This window comes from Hoplias malabaricus, chromosome 4 (genome assembly GCF_029633855.1).
Source record: "Hoplias malabaricus isolate fHopMal1 chromosome 4, fHopMal1.hap1, whole genome shotgun sequence".
In the NCBI taxonomy this organism is placed as follows: Eukaryota; Metazoa; Chordata; class Actinopteri; order Characiformes; family Erythrinidae; genus Hoplias; species Hoplias malabaricus.
The window spans coordinates 57,959,726-57,982,375 of record NC_089803.1 but is presented as its reverse complement, the minus strand read 5'-3'; the positions used below and the strand labels follow the sequence as shown (position 1 = coordinate 57,982,375).

The 22,650-nt window shown below is 41.7% G+C and overlaps 1 protein-coding gene across 1 annotated transcript in view; it reads right to left on the bottom strand.

The window, feature by feature from the left end:
- The window catches only part of LOC136694337 (xylosyl- and glucuronyltransferase LARGE1-like), a 70,487-nt gene that overhangs the window by 39,469 nt on the left and 8,368 nt on the right, over positions 1–22,650 (bottom strand). Inside the window, exon 2 of the mRNA XM_066667813.1 lies at positions 8,469–8,664. Coding sequence (XP_066523910.1) covers positions 8,469–8,574 — 106 coding nt within the window. The 5' untranslated portion in view covers positions 8,575–8,664. The remainder of the gene's footprint in view (positions 1–8,468; positions 8,665–22,650) is intronic.

Here is a 22,650-nt window from a genome sequence, read left to right as displayed (position 1 = left end):
TTGTAAGAATATAATAAGATTATTCAACTTATTTCTAACTTATTTTTACCTGTTTTAAATCATTTTATCTACAGATAGTCTCTTATTCCATTGGCAGATATCATTTTATGTTATTTCTTGAATTAAGAAAAAATATCTGCCAATGGAATAAGACACTTTCTGTAGATAAAATGATTTAAAACAGGTAAAAATAAGTTAGAAATAAGTTGAATTATCTTATTATATTCTTACAACAATTTCCAAATGAGTAATACTAATTATATACACTAGATTTAAGTAAATTTTACTTGCTTAGATTTAATTTTTTTGCAGTGTAAGACTAATACCCACTCTTTCCAACTTTACACTGAATATAGCCCCAGTTTCTGTGGCGGATGTGTGTTTGGTTGCTGATTCATCTACAGGCAGTTCACAAGCTCCATGTTACCAGCTTGAATTTCTGCTTGTTCTCAAAAACACCCTTAAAAAAAAAAATGAATTTGGTTCTTACAGAACCACTATACTGTCATTACAATCAGTGATCCAGTCCTGAGCAGCTGCACAACATGCATGGCACGTCTTGATGAAAAGTCAAGGAAATCCGGTTTAAGATAAAAGAGAATAAAAAGGCATTTATTTCACCTCCAGCAAGAGCCCACCAGACATAAAAGAAGTCCTTTTATAACAGGAGGTAGTAGTGCTGTGTAAAAAGGTGCAAGTTCAGCTGACTCATGCAAATCAGGGTGCCTGATAATACCATTTAATACACAGCATCCATCATTAATCCCTTAACAATGCTCTCATTATTTAAACCAGACTATGGGATTATCTCAGGTGGAGAAAGTGAGGCTTAGGTCTCTGCTGAGTCATCCTTAGTCACAAAGAAAACACTAGAAGGCTTCCAAACTGTTAATATAGATCAAACACTTGATAAACCCTGCATTAGAGATATTTATCACTTTTTCAAAGGTGGTAGTGAATGCCAGTAAGATCTCTAAAAGATTTTTGGCTAAAAAGACTTCATGCTGTTGTTGCTGTTGTTGTAATTTTATTATTGTATTTAATTTTATTTTACTGTCAGTATGTAAGCTCCTCTCCACAGGTGGCGCTGTTCCATTTAATCGACTCAAATTCACTCCTGTCCCTGAAGAAGAGCTACAACAACACAGCTGTTATCTGTTGTGAGAGTGTTGTACAAACACAGAACGCTGCTGTTTGTAATCTTTTGGAGCTTAGGTTTATGGTTAGGTTTAGATTTAGGTTATGATTTAGGATAAGGTTAGGTCCCAGTTATGTTTACAGTTAGGTTTAGGGTTTTGTGTTAGTGATGGCATCAAACAGGCATGAAATGCTGCCATTTTCTAATTTTTGGAGATAACAGTGAGCTTTAGAGTTAGGTTTAGGGTTAAAGTTTGGGTTGGAGTTAAGTTTAGGATTAGGTTTACATTTCAGGGATATTTTAAGATTGACTTTTCACAACAGGTTGCCAGAAATTCACAGGAACCTCCACAAATACATTTGGTACATGTTTTACACATGCCAGTTATATTTTACAGACATTGTGTGAATCCTGGGAATGGTCTCTTTTAGACAAATATATGTGTGAAGTCACCTTAAGATCAGGCTGTGAATGCAGTTACTCAGTTACTGGTGCATGCACATTTTGTATGACCTCCATAAACCTTCACTTTAGCCTAAAGTCACAGTCTCTAGTGCTAGGAGTGGGCTGGAGCAGTATAAAGTCCCACACACTCACACCTTGAGCACAGAGCTGTGGAGCAGTGGAACTGTACACTGAAGTGATAGAGCTGTATCTAATACACTTAGGATGAGCTAGATTTGGGCTTGCGGTGCAGACCTAATCAACCAACATCGGTTAAGTATCATCTGACACCACTAAATATTTTACGGTTGATCACAGTTGTATCTTCACAACATTGTTCCGATAGGTAGTGTAAAGTTTCCCAAGACAGACTAAGTCCTTATGTTTGATCTCAAAAGAAATAAAGTGTATCCATGGCCACCAATTAATCTGTTAAGACTTCAGGTTCAGATATATTCAGCTTTACTGGTACATTTAATGGCAAATACCTTCAGTCGCCCAGGGCAACCGTGTGTTTCAGGTCTTTTCTATAAGCGGCCATTTGCATTTTAACGTATTTACCCAGTGAGAGGACTGAAGGACAGGAGGGAAAGAGCCATGACCTTGGCGCTGCGTTACTTCATTGTTATTTCGATATTATTTCAACGTCCAGTCCAGACTCTTCCGGAGATGGGGGACACAATTTCATTCTGGCTTTGAGCCAAGATTAAAATGTCTTGGAAAAGGGCAGGAAAATGATTCTGCATTCCTGCCACGTGGGCAGAGGGTAAACTGGCTGGGCAACAGGACACCGCCACGGCAAAGGCATAAATAAATTGAGTTATGTGTCAGAGCACAAAGAGATGGGTGTGTTCTGACCAGGCGACCGTTCTGTCCTGTCCTTCTCTGGGGCAGAGAATAAACCACAGAGGAGCCCCCTCTAATCACTTCTGGATACAGGTTTGTGTGCGCGTGGATCTAAGAAGTGATGTGATATTTCTCTTTAATCTTTGACCTCTGCTTAATAATTCATTTGGAATATTTCCACAGCTCGAAGGAGAGAACTGGTCTGAGACTATGGAGCAGATCTGGAGGAAATTCCTGTCCAAATAAACACAAGGTTAGGATCTAGACAGTGTTTGAAACCTATGATTGAGATATTTCACGCTCCTATTATACAATCATATATTATATCACCATTCATAGTTCAATGTCTGTAAATAAATAGCATCTGTTTTTTTTGCCTTATATATAATGGCTATTCCTAATTTTAAAGGTACAAGTAAGGAAACAATTAACAAGATTTCCTGTTCATATTTACTGTACATCTTGCACGCATCTGTGTTCTTGGGGGTCGGTTTTACTCCAAGCTGTTTGAGTTGTATAAACATATCAGAAATATCAGTAATATTGGTACTGAATAATATTGAGGTAACTATAAAATGCAGATTTACAATCTGTGGACAATCCTCTGCTGTAATACGTAAACAATCTGGTGTTCACAAACCAGAACAAGACATGTTGCAGTTTGCTCTCTCCTGATTGGCTAAATGGGACATGTAATCAATCTGGTCAAGATTAAAATATTCTTCATAAAAAATCTTATTCAACTAAAGATGGAGTAGCAATTTAATTGGATTCCCATTCCAGCTTAATACACCCACTGGTGTGGGAAGCTTCTCCTAAGAAGAAAGTTTGTTGTGTGTACTGAGCTTACCTGGTCCCTGTTAGGAAAGAAGAAAAATCCCTACCTATCCTCAGCAGTAAACCACAAGGTAAACAAGCGGGACTGTGTTTCTAAATGGCCTGTCTTTGTTGCTCCATAAGGGAACTGCTCCATGACTTGGATATATTATGCTACAATAAATAAGCGACAGGTTGGAAATAATGCTCCTGAAATATTGACAGTAATAAACACACATTCTTATGAAGCTCATATTTCCACTCTTTCTTTAAATAAATGCAGTTATACAGAAAAAACTAGACTGTCGGAGCAAATATGAGGCAGTAAAATAATTGTGATTAACTGCAATTATTCATTCATTATCTGTAACTGCTTATCCAGTTCAGGGTCGCGGTGGGTACAGAGCGTGGGTTTCCTCCCATGGTCCAAAAACACATGGTGGTAGGTGGATTGGCGGTGTGTGAATGAATGTGTGAGTGTGTCGTCCTGTGAAGGACTGGCGCCCCCTCAAGGGTGTGTTCCCACCTTGCGCCCAGTGATCGATGAATGAATGAAATAATGCAATAAATGAATGTTAAGACTGGATATTATGGATAGCACGGTTATAAAAGTATACATTTTAACATTCTAATTTTTTGGTCTTGGGTGAAATAAAATCTTGCCATCACTGTTATTACAGTGTCATGAAACCATTTTTTAATTCCTCTGTTTGTCACTCATTCTGTGTGTTTAAAGGTGCATTGTTCTTAATGTGAATATTTCAGTGCTTTAGAGCAATAAAAATTATGACTTTGCGTGAAGCAATAACTAAGCACTAAATATGCTGCTTGTGGTGTGTTCCCTGTTTGGCAGCACAGCAGTGTGACTCACACCATGGCTCACAGGGAAACTCACTGCTGTGTGTGTAAATGAAGGAAAAGAACTGGAGTATTAAATAAAGGACTAGGACACCAAGTGCTAATGCAGGCAATACATTCAATTGTACATAGGAATTTAATGCCTGTTACAGGTAAGTATTATCAGTTCAATCTCTAGTTAGACTGAATCCTGAATCCCCTAAAAAACTACAAAATGTACAAAAAAGACATAGGTTAATACAATGGTTTCTCGTCTACACAGCAGCACCAATGTTTTCTCTGAGAGATTAAATGAGAAAAGAAAATGTGGTTCAGTGTGTATAAACCCCATGGAGAACAGGGGAACCTGGGGATTTAATTAATAATCAGGGTCACCACTTTGTTACAAATCCGCTGCCTGCACTGTTGAGGTCAGATGGACCAATTCTGTGATTTTCTGTTGAACTTTCGATTTAGCGCTTCCAGCAAATCACACACACCTCATTACATGTGGCTTGGCTTAAGCAAAGCTTACTTTCTAAGAGTGGATTAGCGTATTGTTATTTGGTCTGCTGGCATAACCCTCATATTCATGTGCACATGACCTGATGTAGCCCAGTCAAAGCTTTTGAAATCCTGTGCCATCACATGCATCATATCCTCTCTAAGAATCTTAGTTTTCATATTTATACTAAGAAAACATCACATATTCAGTGCATGCACGTATTAATCTAGTACCTAGAGAATCTACCCACCCACAAACTATGGAATAAGACCACACACTCACTGTTTTGTGGTTTGTTTAAGTTAAAAGCCATGGGATAAATGAGCTGTTCTGATGTTGCTCACTTCTGCATCAAGTGCAGAGACTATAAATTGTACAACTCCCTCCTCTGAGTATCTTCGATCACAGAGCTGGACCCTTGTTTATGGGATGGCACAAAGGTGAGGTGAAATGGCAGAAATGGGATGGTACTGAGGAGTGGAGAAATGTGAAAAAATTGAAAAATATGAGTGGAGAAGGAAGAGAACAGAGCAAAAACTGTGAAAACACAAGTGGAGAACACAAGACAAAGGCATAAGTAGTCACAACAAGAGTAGAGAACATGAGAATGTAGACAATCAAGCCAAAACAATGACAACATGAGTGGAGAAGGAAGAGAACTGAGCTAAACTGATTCTTTAAGACTTCAGAACTGCATTAAAAGGTACAACATGTTCCCTTTAACATCAGGCTAATTAGAATGAAAATGGAAAAATCAGAATGTGCTTTTCTTACTTAAAAAAACAAAAACAAAAAACAATATATATATATATATATATATATATATATATATATATATATATATATATATATACACACACACACACACACACACACACACAAAATACAGTCAGTTACTTTCTTCAATGATTCATTTTCACAAACAGGATACCCACACCTAGCGCCCTGGAGGATGTGTCCTGTGATTCTGTGCTAAATCTATTTTAAATATGTCCGCCACCATGTGTGGGACCCATTCCATGGAGCATACACTCCTTCATTCAGGGCCTTCAAAGCAATCAGATGTTTCATCTCATGTAAGATGCACTTAATAAACACAACATAGAAATAATACAGAAATCACTTTCATAAACATTGCCTGCTACATTTGCAGTGGTAAAAATGACTGTAATGCAGAGCTACCTGATTCATGTCCTGGGCTCTGAAATCAATCAGACTTGGGTAAATACATAGGATAAATAGGAGTAAACCTAAAGTGCGGGTGTTTTATTAGTTGTATTAATATGGTGGATGATATACGCCTCTCAAAGGCACATGTTCCAATAGATTAGTCCTGTAACTGTGGCTAGTGTTAAATGATTCAGAGGTGTAGGGGGATATCCACAGCATAATCGTTGGACGTGTTCCAATGCTGAGGATGAGCTATTTCTAAAACGCTGTGTTCTGTATCCGTTTTTCTCCCTTCAACTGTTACTTCAGGCATATCTTGCCGTGACCTTTGCACAGTTTCTGGGTCACCGCAGATGGAGTGATCATCATGTTGCTGCAGAACCTTCTCTTTTCCCTTCGCTACAAACTATCATTTTCCATATCATGAAACAGAGACAACAGTATTTCAGGGGTATTTCAGGAATCAGCCGCTCTGCCAGTGCTTTATGAAAAAGAGAGAAAGCTGGAGTCATATATTCTAAACAGAAAGCTGAGAGAATGTTCATATACAATCTGCAAAATGCTTTGTTGATTTACTCGGTGATGATACATTACACAGACAAACGTCCAACATCCCTTCTGAAACCTACAGTAATATACACTGAAGGATCACTGGATTAGGAACACCTACCTTGTATCTACACTCACTGTCCATTTGATCAGCTCGGCTGACCATACAGGAGCACTTTGTAGTTCTACAGTTACAGAGTGGGGTCCACCTGTTTCTCTGCATACTTTCATATCCCTATTTCACCCTGTTCTTTAATGCTCAGGACCCTCACAGGAACACCACAGGGCAGGTATGATTTGTGTGGTGGATCACACTCAGCGCTGCAGTGACACCAACGTGGTGGTGGTGGGTTAGTGTGTGTTGTGCTGGTACGAGTGGATCAGACACAGCAGTGATGCTGGAGTTTTTAAAGCCCTCAGTGTCACTGCTGGACTGAGAATAGTCCACCAACCAAAAATATCCAGCTGACAACATCCTGTGGGTTGCGTCCTGTGTGCATTGATGGACGAGAGGAAACCAACACAAACTATGCAACTTTAAATCAGCTACTGTCTCTGACTTTAAATCTACAAGGTGGACCAACGAGGTAGGTATGTTTAACAGAGTGAACAGTGTGTGGACAAGGTGTTTAAAAACTCTAGCAGCACTGCTGTGTCTGATCCACTCAACTGAGTGCTACACACACTAACACATCAGGACCATGTCAGTGTCACTGCAGCGCTGACGATGATCCACAACCCAAATCATACCTGTTCTGTGGGGGTCCCATGGTGAAAAGCAGGGTGAAATGGGGATGAGAAATTAAGCAGAGACATAAGTGGACTACAGTCTGTAATTGTAGAACTACAAAGTGCTCCTGTATGGTCAGTAGAGCTGATAAACCGACAATGGGTGTAGATACAAAGCTTTACACCAGATATTGCATTTTCACATTGCTGTGAAGATTTGATTGCATTCAGCCATGAGCTCATTAGTTGAAAGACTAATTACACAGTTACACCACTCCAACTGATCCCAAAGGTATTAACCACAGCTCCACCCCTCCACAGCTTTTGCTTCTCTGGCCCACCCTTGGATTTGAGCATGGTGATCTTTGACTCATGTGCAGCTGCTCCAGAATGTCCCAGGCTTGTGGAGATCATCCATGCCAAACTTACTGGCTGAATATGCTAATGATAATGAGTTTATACAAAGTTTTGCTAATGAGAAAGTTTACAGCACTGCAGCCTTGACACTGAGTGAATGTAACGACAAATGGGACACATAAAGGTAGTATTTTGGAGACATGTGGTTTTGAAATGACTCAGTTTACACAAAAGCTGTAGAAGCTGTGTGAGGCTTCTTCTCCCCAACAGACAGCGACTGTACCCAGAGAAGGGCGGTGTGGATTGGAAAAGCAGCTTTTACATTTCCTCTTCAGAGTGCAGTTGTTGCGAGCTCTGCTGCGGAGCGTAATGGAGCTTGTTTTCTGGGTCACGCAGAAACTGAATGATGTCAGGTTATAGTTATGCAAATGCAGAGCTCGTCATATGGAGCTAATAATGCACAGAAATGAGAAAGGTCAAGCTGCCCACATACTGCTAACAAGAGCATATTGCTAGAGTGGACCATTCTTCAGTCAGACAGAAGAAAAATGACCCACAGAGAGAGAGAGAGAGAGAGAGAGAGAGAGAGAGAGAGAGAGAGAGAGAGAGAGAGAGAGAGAGAGAGAGAACATCTTTGGGAGTGCATGTGTGTGAGAGTGTGAGTGAGTGAGTGACCGAGTAACTGAGTGAGAGCTAGAGGAAGTGTGAGTGAGAGAGTAATCACTTTTCTATATGTACAACATGGATGTATTATACTTTTTTTCATTAATTTCATCATTATTAATATGAATCATTCTGTTGTTTGCTTTGATAACATTAGTCATATACAATCCATGCCTATATAGCCATTTGTTAGTGTTTGAATGTGACAGAGAATGAGGGAGTGAGTGAATAAGTACAAGATTGAGTGAGAGACAAAGTGTCAGTGAGGGAATGAGTGACTAAGTAAAAAATTGAGTGACAGAGAGTGAATGAATGAGTGGGTGAGAGAGAGAGAGAAATGAGGGGATATCTCACATACGCAATAAGCACTGTGGGGAACGCTGCGTAGCCAGATCCCAGTACAGACCCCCGTACCTGTGAAGTTGGCAGCTGTGAGGTAGAGCCAGGTGAGCGCTGGGATGAAGAGCAGGGCGAGGGAAGCAGCCAGGAACTTCCTGCGCCCACGACACATTCCCAGCATCCTCTGGGGCCGGAGAGGACACGATCAGGAGGCTGAGAGACCTCTATGTGGACAACAGCTGCTCGCCAAGGGGTGCATGGTCTGCACTGTCTGGAGAGAGGGAGGAGAGAGTGGAGTGGGTATGAGCGAGGGAACAAATACATCCCATACAGTGAAGTGGAGCGGTGTGTGGGCACAGAGTTCCTTTATAAACACAGTGAAATACCTCCAGAGAGATGAGCCACGCAGCATTGCATAACATCACCTTACAGTGTGTTCAGAACATCTCCGTAAACACACAGTACAGGGTAGAACACTCAGTGCTATACTTCATCCACACATTTACATTGCTTGTGTTCCCTTCATTCTTGTAGAAAATGACTGGTGGCATTTTACATATATTATTATACATGTATAATCCATAACAGCAAACATATCATTATTCTCTCAACTAAAGGAACAATAGGTAGTATTTTTACCTTAAAACTACGGTTTCAAAATCATTGTAGGGCTCCACTGGCCGGCAATAGGGAGAACAGAACCTCTGCTCAACACTGCAGAAACTGCACTATGTAACTTGTAGAAGGGGGTAGTAAACCATCACTCCCATCCCCAATTTCAGGACAGTGACATACAGTTACAATCTGCGCTAACTGTATAGCACTCCAGAGTGTTATAGGGTTACACTCTGCAACTGTAGGAGGAGTGTGTTCTCCCCGAGTCCGTGGGGGTTTCCTCCGGGTGCTCCGGTTTACTCCCAAAGTTCCAAAACCAGCGTTGGTAGGTGGATTGGCAACTCAGGAATGTCCGTAGGTACTGTGTGTGTGTTGCCCTGTGAAGGACTGGCTGTGTTCCTGCCTTGTGCCCAGTGGTTCCGGGTGGGCGTCTGACCCACCATGACCCTGAACTGGATAAGCAGTTACAGATAATGAATTAATGAATGAACTGTAGGGGGAGCCCTGAAGCAAAAATACCAGCTCTGATCTAGTGTTGCTTTAAATATAGTTTCATAATTGTAAATAAATAATACCATGTACATTATAATACAATTCCTTGCTTGGTAAAGCAGGACCAACAAGGACTGAGGACTAGGGTTCAGTTCTAGGTCAGTACTAATCTGCAAAGTGATCTCAGCACTGCAGGAACTGCACCATGTAACTTTTGGAGGAAGGTGGGAAACCATTCCTCCTCCTCCCCTTGATATCAGGACAGTGCTGTAAAAATTAATTACACTCCAACTGAAGGGGGAGACAGAGAGTTAAAATTTAATTGAGGCCATGATAGGGTCAATGGAAACACAGTAATAGAACTTGCAAGGTTATCCATGAAGACATAACTCAGGGGAAAACCGACTATAAAACAGCTCACAAACACTGAAATCAGGAAAACAGACACAAAATAAAGGTTCTTTGATCCTATACCATAGTAGAACTACTTTAGTTTCCCCAAAGATCATTTTAGTGAAAGACTCTTTATTGAGGACATATTCTCTCCCTTTTCCACTAGTGAATACCATCATGGTAAACAGTGGAGATAATCTGGAGATAAGTGTTCCTCTCTCTTCTGAGTTCAGCTAAGGGCAAAGCAATACACAAAGCAAAGAAGAGCCCGTGAAGAAAGAAACATGCACCACATGTCTCTATAATCTCTTCAAGCCACTTCACACACTGGGCCCTGAAGCAGAAACAGGGAAGAAATTCATTTACCTGACCTCATGTCACATGTTTGAGCGAGGCAAGGCAGCCGGGGAAGATAATAATTGCCCCCCGCACCCCACAAATGAAGCAGTGGAACAGAAGGAGACATCTTCACAGCTTATTACCACAATGTTGCCACGCGGGTCTGCGGCTTTGCAAATGGGAGCTGAAGTGTGGAGAGGCCACTCATGCACCACTGAGGTTCAGGCGGCGAGCAGTTGGTTTCATCCCTTAACCTCCAGTGGGAGGGAATCCATATTTAGACATCAGCCCCAGGCAATGTAGTGCGACAGCTGACAAAACGCAAGCAAGTACGCAGAGCTGCTGCTGTTACTGCCTCTACTGTCTTCCCTCCATTTATACGTTTCTGCAGCGACTCCTTGAGCCATTTCAGCCGTATCTTTTTGGATCTCTTAGAAATGGCAATGATTCAGCTGACCAAGGTGTGTCGGGGTGATAGCGGAGGGCTATAACAAGCAAATGACATGGCTCATAAGTCCAGAGCTGACAGGATGATGAGACGGAACGATGGAAACGCAGGGTGACCTGCCAAAAAGCAAGAGGGATGATGGAGGGCGAAGTTAAGATGTGAGGTCATCAGTGTATCTTCAGCAGTATGGCTGCCCAGTCAAGGTCCTTCTTGTGTAAAGTAAGACACAACTGGGATATCTACTTGGTCAAGAAATAAGGGATGGCCATTCTTACTAAGAAGAACTATTGGGAAGAATAACATTGTTAGATTGGTGCATAACGTATGGGTTCTGTGCATGATTTTTACATGATAGTGGTGGTCAAAGCTGAGTTAACTAGAGTTAAAGTGATAATGTATTTGTCTAGTGCTGGGTTGACATCCCCATACACAGTTTGAGTTAGAATCTCATACAGAAGGATATATGCCTGCAGTTACCACAAGTACTCTAGTGTATTTAGCAATATCAGAGACAACAATCATATCATATACAAATGTCCACTCAAACACCAGCCTAAAAAAAGCTTAAAACACCCCAGGAACCTTGTTCTGTGAGATCGCACTGGACTACTTTTGAAATACTCAGATTCCCAAGTTAGACTGTTCAAATAGATTTGGAAATGTGAATCTTCCTGCTTCCCATTCGATCATGAACATGGTGATACACTAATGGCGGCTCGGCACTTTTGCTTTACCACTGGCCAAATCTGGTCCTGGCCCCTTAGGTACTAAATCATGATATGTAAACCCTGCAGAGTGCTGATTGGCCAGAGAGACCTTTCAATCACCATGAAATGCAGAGCTCCGTCAACTAGCCACTTGCAAAAATGTTGAAATTACAGCAGCTTTCACAGTTGTTTTTATCCTACTCACCTCGGCAGCTCATAACATTACCCTGAGGTGTTGTGAAGAGGTTTAAACGCTCCTTGGGCTGATGGTGGATGAAAATCTCCAGTGAAGACCAAAAGTGCAACAAGGAAAACTGATCTGTGAGAACTCACAACTAGTAAACAGTGCCTAACTTTACCGCCGAGGTTGCTGTGGTTTTTAAAGCATGTGGTAAAAAAGAATTTCTTACGCTTCCAGTTATGATTAAAGTACAACCATGCGCCACATAATCGAAAGGAAAAGCAGAAAAACCAAATGGCTAGTGAAGTCAGAATTAATCCTAACTGTTCCGGCTTCTCAAAATACTGTGGGTTGACTAAAACCTGCTCACTCCTCGAGCTACCATAATGTGATTAAACCTTTCCTGCATTGGTGGTCTTTCCTAAAATTTGGTTTCTTTAGTGCTGGGCCCAAATTAATAACAACAGAGCCTATGATAGGTCAGTTCCCCCTATGATAGGTCTGTGGAGCATCACAATGATCTTGAAGGTTTCATATTAACATAGAAATTCTACCTTTAACGTAATGGTAATGGTTGTGCAGTAATAAATATCACAATAGTCATTTCATTAAACAAAACAAACAAAAAAAAAACCTAAAAATGAAAGTATATGTAAGTCATGAATGTTAATTTATTTGTTTTTATGTTTTAAAATAAAATTACAATTGCCACATTTAATACTACACAAGAGTTACTATAAAATGACAAGTGAGTGGGACAATGTTGGAAATTTGAATTTCAATTGTATGTCACTCTCACTCACACACACAAAATGTTTTCATGCGTTGTGTACCTAATAAAAGGCATGGACATGACAGTACAGCTCAAACACAGAACTAGTCACACTACTAAAGTGTTTTTGTTGTCTTCTGGTGATGTGCGTAACAGAGTCTTCAGTGCATTGTTACCTGAATGTCTCACTGTACTCCACTGCCCATGCACATCCCTCCATGAAGCTAATCAAGAAACGCTACTGTGGCAGGAGAAAAATACAGGACTTTATTAGCGATGACTGGAGGCAAATCCAATGTGACTCGTACAAAGCGCCTTTGAACAGTGCTCGCGTCTTTAAGAGCGCTGGACTGTCGTCATTTTCTGTTAATGGGCTCCTAAACTCACATTAGGGAGAAAGAAGGCCACATGGAAACAGCTCTGACTGGAGAAGTAGGCCACGCCGCGCTGTGCCGTGGAGTCTGTTCTTAAATGGCGTATTAAGCCTGTCACGTTTGCTCCGATCCAACACCTCCAATGTCTGAGGTAATTGGAGAAGTCTATTAATCTCTCTCTCTCTCTCTCTCTCTCTCTATGAGGGAAGACCACATGCTTCCTGGACTGAGATCTGTTTCTGTCAAGCTGCCAGAATAAGGAGCTCAAAGGTGAAGGGTTTCATCTCAGGACCTTCTTCAGATTTTTCTCCATCTATTTCATTTATTTCATCATCTATTCTTTCTCACTCTCTTTCCCTAAGTGTCTTCTCTCTCTCTCTCTACCTTACCTCTGTCTCTTTCCCTCAGTCAGTACACACACACTCTCTCTCTCTCTTTTCCCCCAGTCAGTATTTTCTCCCGACTCCACTCCCTCTCTCTCTCTCTCTTCTATCCCTCTCTCTCTTTCAGTATCTTCTACTGACTCCTCTCTCTCCCTCTCTCTCTGGCCTCCTTCCATCATTCCTTGTCCTCCCCTCCTTCTCCCTCCTTTTCTCATCATCAAGAGGAGCCAATTATGCTGAGAAGAGCACTGTGACGTTTTGCTGTGGGGAGAAAAAGGAAAAAAAAAATGCAAAAAACAAAAAAAAACAAAAAGCAGGGCCCAGCTTGTCCAGAGAAAACATATTGATTAAAGGTGTAGAACGTGTTTCATTTTCTATTATCTCACTCAGGCTCTCATTAACATGCTATAGGAGACCACCACATTTTGACAGACGCCCTGTTGGCAAGAGGGAGATTAGGCTACTGCCGCGTCCTGAATAACAAAACCCCACTGGATAATAAAATCAGTGTCTCAGGAAAGAAAGTAAAAGGCCCGTGTCACTCGCCATATCAAAAACAACTTGAACCTGATAATGAATGCAAATGAGCCACTTTACAAACTAATTATCTACAGTGTATCACTCGCTACAGAGAGAAGCATGCTACGTATCCTTTGGCATGAAACAAGGCAGGTTCAGTGGGCTGTTAAACAGGCCCACATCATGGCATACAGTTCAAATGATATACTACTGTGCAAAAGTCAGAGACCAAGCAGACAGTCCAACCATGACAATGAGGGTTTTCAAAAACTCCAGCAACACTGCTGTGTCTGATCCACTCATACACCAACAGCACCTGAGTGTCATTGCAGCACTGAGAATGATCCACCACCCAAATAATACCTGCTCTGTGGTGGTCCTGTGTGTGCCCTGACCATCAAAGAACAGGGTAAAACGTGGCAAAAAACGTATGCAGAGCAACATATGGACTCCTGTGTGGTCAGTGAAGCTGAGAAAATGAACAGTGAGTGTAGAAACAAAAAGGCGGTCATATTGTTATTGGTGTATATCAGTTTTGGCTTCAGATTTTATCAACGAAAAAAACTTCATTGGACGGTAAATTCTTTCAAATGCCCCTCGATGCCTGAACTCAAATGAAGAAGTTCAGAATAATGTAAAGTTCTCATTAATCCCCCATGCAAATTCAACAGCGCTCGGTTTTTAACCACAGCACGTGGATGTTTCAGAGAGGCTCTGCCAAGGAATACATTTACATCTACAAGGGCCCTTCAAACTGGGAAGAAAGACTTTTAAAAGCATGAGAGGCGGCGGTAACGAAGGTGCTGATGAGAGATGAAAATGACTGCGTTTTATAAATGGATATGCAGTCCTAGCATGAAAACGCATCAGCCACAAGCAGCCTCGCAGCCGGGAAGTGTTAACGAGAGCAGACATCCGTACAGCACTGAAAAAAGCACCAATCAGATCGCTCCCACAGGCAGGGAGAAGGACCACTGAGAACAACGATAGATCTGAGAGAGTGGAATCATACAGACTCCCAAAGTGTCATGGTGGAAAATAAATATTTAGAGACATTACAATCTTAGCTTGATTTATTCAATCATTTGCTAAATTTAACAGTCCATTCCTTCAGTTTAATAAATCTCATTAATAAAAATGAAAATGTTGGGGGAATGATTTATTAAATAAAGTCGTTGGGCTTTTTAATTGGTGTAATAATGATTTAAATTGAGGGAATGTGGAACTGATTAATTTTAAGTGATTTTATCTAATGTGTTTTATTCCACTTGCAAAAATTCTGATATTAATAAAAATGTGAATAACAATTCATTCATTCATTCATTCTCTGTAAGCGCTTATCCAATTCAGGGTTGCGGGTGTCCAGAGCCTACCTGGAATCATTGGGCGCAAGGCGGGAATACACCCTGGAGGGGGCGCCAGTCCTTCACAGGGCAACACAGACACACACACACACAGTCACTTACACACTCACGAGTCGCCAATCTACCTGCCAACGTGTGTTTTTGGACTGTGGGAGGAAACCGGAGCACCCGGAGGAAACCCACACGGACACGGGGAGAACACACCAACTCCTCACAGACAGTCACCCGGAGCGGGAATCGAACCCACAACCTACAGGCCCCTGGAGCTGTGTGACTGTGACACTACCTGCTTCACCACTGTGCCGCCCAATAACAATTCAATTAGATATTTTTTTTCACTATAAAACTTTCTTGAAACTATTAAAACAAACAATCAGCCACTCGAATAAAACAACTGCCCTCAATTACCAAAGTTGTGAGCTGTCAAATCTGATCAATATATATATAAGTTTCAACTTTCTGCATCTCTACTCATACATCGAGTACAAATTTGTGTCAATTTGAGAGCAATCAAAAATATCACCAGCATTTATAATAGCAGACCTTACAAAAACACAACTTACACACTTACTAATAACCTCTGCACATGGCAGTCCAGGACAAGAGTGGAAATGGAGCTACATCTGCTCTACATTCTGTTTAATGACATATTACACTGTGCTTTTATTTTATAAACTGATAATGTCCATAAATACATAATCACAGTAAATCTGATACAATGCAATAATATACCTTTTTATAGCTTTATATATATATATATATATATATATATATATATATATATATATATATATATATATATATATATATATATATATAGCTTCCAGTGATGGTAATGAGATTCTGATGTTTGTTTTCACTTACTGTAGCCGATTTACCCGCTGTGCTCATATTTCTGATAGTTTCCATGCTGCATGAAAATTTCATGGATCAGGCTAATAATAAGACTAAGAATTCGCAAGTCATTTAGAGCAATCAAATCTATGCTCACATTCACTAAATAAAATTGTAAGCAAATTCTCTAGAAATTAGCTGAATAATCTGAGGATATTATATATGTTAAGATGATTTCACTCGCTCAGACTGCATTCTTAAAGTAAACCAAAAACAGTGTATCAGTAACACAGTGAACAGATCTTGTTTATAGATGATGTGTTGGAAATCTGAAAAGACAAGAGCAAGATGCAAAAGATTACACTTTTTGTAAGATACTGATTATGAAGTCCACAGATAAAGATACAAAAGCTCTGTATTACACATTTATACACATAGATGAAGCGCATTTAATTACTCTTCTAAAATGACTCTTTTAAAGCTGCTGTAAATGCCAAGCACAAGTGTAGAGTCTTATTAGAGAATATAGAAACTTCACATACGATTTCTAAAACACCATACAGGGGAAAACCTCAGGTTTGAGAAATTGCACCTTACTAGTAACTCAAAAGCTCTACCGGGATTGATTGATGATGGGATTGATCCCGTAGGCTGTCTGAATCCATGTTTTTGAGACTGTCAATTTCAAAGCAGAACTGATCAGCCATGGCTTGACTGCTTATTTCACTTGTGATATATATGCTCTGTGATTCAGAAACACCACCACAAGGTTAACTAAGTAATAAACGTGTTTTTCTTTGGAGGCGGTCCAACAGAGAGGGAGTTCTATTCTACCCTCCACCCAGCGAGAGCCACTTGGGACTCTAACCCTTTATGGGTCAGTCAACACTGATTTGGGGATTGAACTAGTGACTGATGCATTCCTAATTTTGATGGGTTTTTCTCCAAAGACTTAGAGCTGTAAGCACCGCAGCCACCACTAAACCCAAGCCACATAATCCACACACACACGCCCATCCAATGAGTGAAATACACGAGCGCCATCAAAATTCAAATCAACTTCAAAATCCTGCAGCCATCTGTTTGACAGCCCCCTTGCTCTTCTGCTCCAAAACAACAGAATCAAATTACAGCCAGCACCTCTCTGACAGATCTGGATCATAACCGCCGAGGATGGAAATGGGTCAAAGTGCTTATAAATAAAAACCTGTGAATGACTTAACGGCGAGTTCAGAACCAGTACATGGTGTTTCTCCGTGTGTATTCCGGGCTGGACTCTTGGTTGATCTGTGTGGGAAGTGGAAGTGTCCTGTGAGAGACTCTTTAGGGTGAGATACCTGTCAGTCATCCTCTATGGAATAAAGAGATTTGGCGTGTGTGTAAAAGAGGTCTCGGCACAACCGTCACTGCGTACAATCTGTCAACACAACACAGTTGAGTCCAAACACACAGCGGCATCTCAGCATTACAGTGTCCACACACACACACACACACACACTCACACAGAATGTTTGTCAATATTCCTGCCCAATTAGCCACTGATAAAGGAAGATTACTGAGACCTTCTGTTTAGAGCGATGACCTCCCTGACCGGTGTTTGCTTCCCTCAGCACCACAAGTGCCACGTATTCTGGTATTGGGACAAAAATTAATGATATATGAATGAAAAACAAAACAAAAAAAACGATGAATACCTGCTGCATTTAAACTAAATGCTGAACACTATAATCACAAACATAACATAAACATATAATTTTAATCTAAATAAGTTATAAAAGAGAACCATCAATGTAATAATTCCTAAGCAGAGTAGCAGACAATCCGTGATCTGTACGGATCACCCTCGACAGTCCGGGACACGTGAATCTTGGATTAATCACCTTTAACAATAACAGTGTGGAATACAGTCTTAGTGCTGCTGTGTGTTTATAATAATAATTCCCTGAATCCCAACACAGAGCCACAGTGAAAGCATCTACATAGCTGTGTGTCCCATGAACAGAGTGTGTTTTATAAATCCACTTCGGACGAAGGAACGCCAGAGCTCAGCCCACATCTGCAGTGACATCACTCAGGTGTGGATTTTGTGGCGATTCAGTGGTGCCAGGTGAGAGAGTCACATTTGGATAAGGGCTGAATGTAAAAATGAAGAAATCTTTAGTAAATCAACCTCACATCACTGGACTCCACTATTTTAAAAAGTATAAAATAACTCAAGAAAAAGAAACAGAGCAATTGCTCCACTCACAAACAGACTGCGTCAAAACAAATGTCACTAATACAAACCAAGCAGTGTGGGCCATGGACTCTGAAGGGCATGCATGGCTGCGCCCCTTTGGCTGGGGAATGTATATAATAACTATTATAATAAATACTTACCTTTCATAACCACGTTTTCCGAAACAGGGTCAATGTGGCACCAGTGTATTTTCTTTTTATTTATATATTTATTATTAAATCACTGATATTATTAGTCATATCTGAATTACTAAGCCTCTACAAATTAGTTCAGTATCAGTAGACTCTAGACAATACATTTAAAAAAAAATGGAGCTGCATTAAGGGGCATCAGTTGCAAGAGAGAATGGCTTTATAATCACGTTGTGGATATAATAAATATAATCAAACCTGAACTGAGATTCCCACCTCCACTGTCACAGTGATGAGAGAAGAAGAAAAGCGACAGTGCTGAATGAATGAGTCACATGTGGAGCGTTGAGCCTCAGCACCAGGAAACAGGAACGGCGTTCTGATTTACGCTCAGGGCTAAAGAACGCCACGTTAAAACTCATTCCACTTATGCAAATCAGCACTTGGAAATGACACATAGCACCACTTGAATCCATAATAAAAAATTAGCACATTAAGCATCTGGAGCCTCCACCAGCCAATGGCCCGTCTCCTTCCTCTTATCTCCACATAAACATAATGAGCAGATAAATATTCACCGGAGCGCAGAGCCATGCCCTCCCCGTGTCAGCAGCTCCATAAACCCAATCAGATTAGATCAGAGGAACTGTGTTCATCTGTTTTCACACGTTACACAACACAGAGCCTCGGATACCTTACTGTATACAGAACACATTAATACACCACCAACATGCCCCCAGCACTGGACCACCCTCAACTAATCAGCACCAGATATCTGACCCACTACAGAGAGAAGGTGCGTGGAAAATAAGGAAGGAATTAACGATGGAGGCAAGGATTAGAGCAAGAAAGAAAGGAAGTTTATGAAAGACTGAGGTAGATCTGATCAAAATTGGAAGGAAGACAGAGGCTCGCAAGTGAGTGATGGCGTGGTGTCCCTGGGGTCTATCCTCACATCATGTCACTGCCTGTAAGGGTTCTCCCTGTGTCTGCGTGGTTTTCCTCCTGGTCCTCATGATGGTAGGTGTACTGTGTGTGAAAGTTGTGAGTATCTGAGTGACTTAGTGAGTGTGTGAGGCCCTGGGATGGACTGGGTGTGTTGCTGCCTGTCCATCACAGACTCCAGATGGGCTCTGGACTCACCCTGACCTTGATCAAGATCAAGCAGTTTCAGAAGATGAAAGATAAAAGTAGTATTTATTAACAGATTAATAGCTCCTTGAATTAAAGGTCACTCACACATTGTTCCTACTGCTCAGGTTCTGGAATGTGATGAGGCTTGGAAAGGAGGGATGATGCGATGCTACTGGTGAGTGCTCTCCGTGGTCCTGAAAATGCCCCAGCCTCTTATTCAAATCTTATGAAATCTTCAGAGCCAACTCAGCCATTTAAAAATCAATACATGCAGTGGCAGTTCTGCATATTATCTGCTGAGCTACTACTTTTTAAAGTAATGTTGGCTTCTAGAGAACTGACGTGCCGCTGCTGCTGCTCTCTGTCATGTCTGGACTCCATTACTGTGCCACTGGCTTTGCTCACATTGGGCAGAAATGGCAGGGTTCCTCTACACAAGTGACTCCTAACTACACTCCAGGGGAAGCCTGGACAGCACAGTGCCAGCCCTCACAGTTTCCACATCCCAACACACCAAGTAGTGTGCTGCATATGGAGAAGAAGGGAAGAGCCCAAAGTAAAAATGAGAGAAAAAAAACCAAAAGAAAATAAAAGAAGAAAAAAGAAAGGAAGAAAAGAAAAGACAAATGTAAGAAAAAAAATAGAAATAAAGATGGCAAAGTTTGAGATATGGTGAAAAAAGTATGAAATATGGTGAAAACAGAAATAACTTTTAAGAACTAGACTCATCAACTAAACAGAGGAGGTGGCTGGAAAATAAGGAAGGGATTAAAGAAGGAGGGAATGACTGGAGCAAGAAAGTAAGAAAGAAAGAAAGGGAGGGAGGGAGGGAGGGAGAAAAGAAAAAGTTTTCATGTTTGTAGACGATTTAAAGCCTGACACTTGGAAAGCGTCTCTGATACAGAGGGTTTTCATATGAGAGACGTTTCTGTGTAGAGAAGCTCTGGTGAGAGAAGAGTGCTGTGAACGGAAGAAGTGTGACAAGAAGCAATAACTTCAACCTGGAGGCGGAGCTCAGAGCCATGGACTGAGGTCAGCTGTGTTTACCTGTGGGTGGGCTCTCAGTGAGAAACCTCTGGCAGGTTTAAAGCCCTGGAGAGAGCTGATATATGAGAGAGAGAGAGAGAGAGAGAGAGAGAGAGAGAGAGAGAGAGAGAGAGAGACTGATTATTTCAACCGAGCTAAAAGACTGATTGGTTTGATTGTGTATGATGCTCATCGCGCTCCTGCCTCCAGCGCCCTCCTCCCTGGGGGTTGTCTTTTTTGCCACAGCGAGATATAATCCTGTCCACACACTGAGCAGCGTGTGTGTGTGTGTGTGTGTGTGTGTGTGTGTGTGTGTGTATGTGGTTGGTTAGCTCCATGCTTCAGAGAAAGAATGACCTCCGACAACAAGATCTGGCTTTTCAAGTAATAATGAGAGAAAATGGAGGATAATCACGGCTGTTCCTGTCATCAGGTGAAAGTACATCCACTCAGAAACTCCATCTCTGACACACAGCACAAACATACAGTGGCCACATGACGTTTTTAACTTCATCTGACGAATCCAGGGCAATGCAGCCGTCTCTGACTCTGACTTTTTGTTCTGCTTCTTCATAGTGGCTTTTCCAACAGATCATTTTCAGAAACGACCTGCTGAGTAACCTGGGTCCACACAGAGATGGCAACATTCTCAATAAGCATGAGGAAGAAGCACAGAGGATATTGTTAATGATCCAAGTACATCCAGAAACACATTTCATTTCCAGTTAAAACATACATTCATTCATTCATTCATTCATTCATCTTCTATTACGTGATCAGGGTCATGGTGGGTCTCATTGGGCACAAGGCAGGAACACACCTAGGACAAGGTGCCAGTCCATCACAGGGCATTACACACTCACACACATGGACACTTTCACAAATTCACCCCATTACTAACTCACAAGGCCACACTCACAGCTGTGGACAATTTCACACACTCACCAAGTCACTCTTACACCTGTGCACAATTTCACGCACTCACCAGGTCACTCTCACACCTGTGCACAATTTCACTCACTCACCAGGTCACTCTCACACCTGTGCACAATTTCTCTCACTTACCAGGTCACTCTCACACCTGCGCACAATTTCACTCACTCACCAGGTCACTCTCGCACATGCGGACAATTTCACTCACTCACCAGGTCACTCTCACACCTGTGCACAATTTCACTCACTCACCAGGTCACTCTCGCACATGCGGACAATTTCACTCACTCACCAGGTCACTCTCACACCTGTGGACAATTTCACTCACTCATCAAGTCACTCTCACACCTGCGGACAATTTCACTCACTCATCAAGTCACTCTCACACCTGCGCACAATTTCACTCACTCACCAGGTCACTCTCACACCTGCTCACAATTTCACTCACTCATCAGGTCACTCTCACACCTGCGCACAATTCCACTCACGCACCAGGTCACTCTCACACCTGCTCACAATTTCACTCACTCATCAGGTCACTCTCACACCTGCGCACAATTCCACTCACTCACCAGGTCACTCTCGCACATGCGGACAATTTCACTCACTCACCAGGTCACTCTCACACCTGTGGACAATTTCACTCACTCATCAAGTCACTCTCACACCTGCGCACAATTTCACTCACTCACCAGGTCACTCTCACACCTGCTCACAATTTAACTCACTCACCAGGTCACTCTCACACCTGCTCACAATTTAACTCACTCACCTGGTCATTCTCACACCTGCTCACAATTTCACTCACTCACCAGGTCACTCTCACACCTGCTCACAATTTCATTCACTCACCAGGTCACTCTCACACATGCTCACAATTCCACTCACTCACAAGGTCACTCTTACACCTGCGCACAATTTCATTCACTCACCAGGTCACTCTCACACCTGCACACAATTTCACTCACTCACCAGGTCACTCTCACACGTGCTCACAATTTCACTCACTCACCAGGTCACTCTCACACCTGCTCACAATTCCACTCACTCACAAGGTCACTCTTACACCTGCGCACAATTTCATTCACTCACCAGGTCACTCTCACACCTGCGCACAATTTCACTCACTCACCAGGTCACTCTCACACCTGCTCACAATTTCACTCACTCACCAGGTCACTCTCACACCTGTGGACAATTTCACTCACTCACTAGGTCACTCTTACACATGCGCACAATTTAACTCACTCACCTGGTCACTCTCACACCTGCTCACAATTTCACTCACTCACCAGGTCACTCTCACACGTGCTCACAATTTCATTCACTCACCAGGTCACTCTCACACATGCTCACAATTTCACTCACTCACA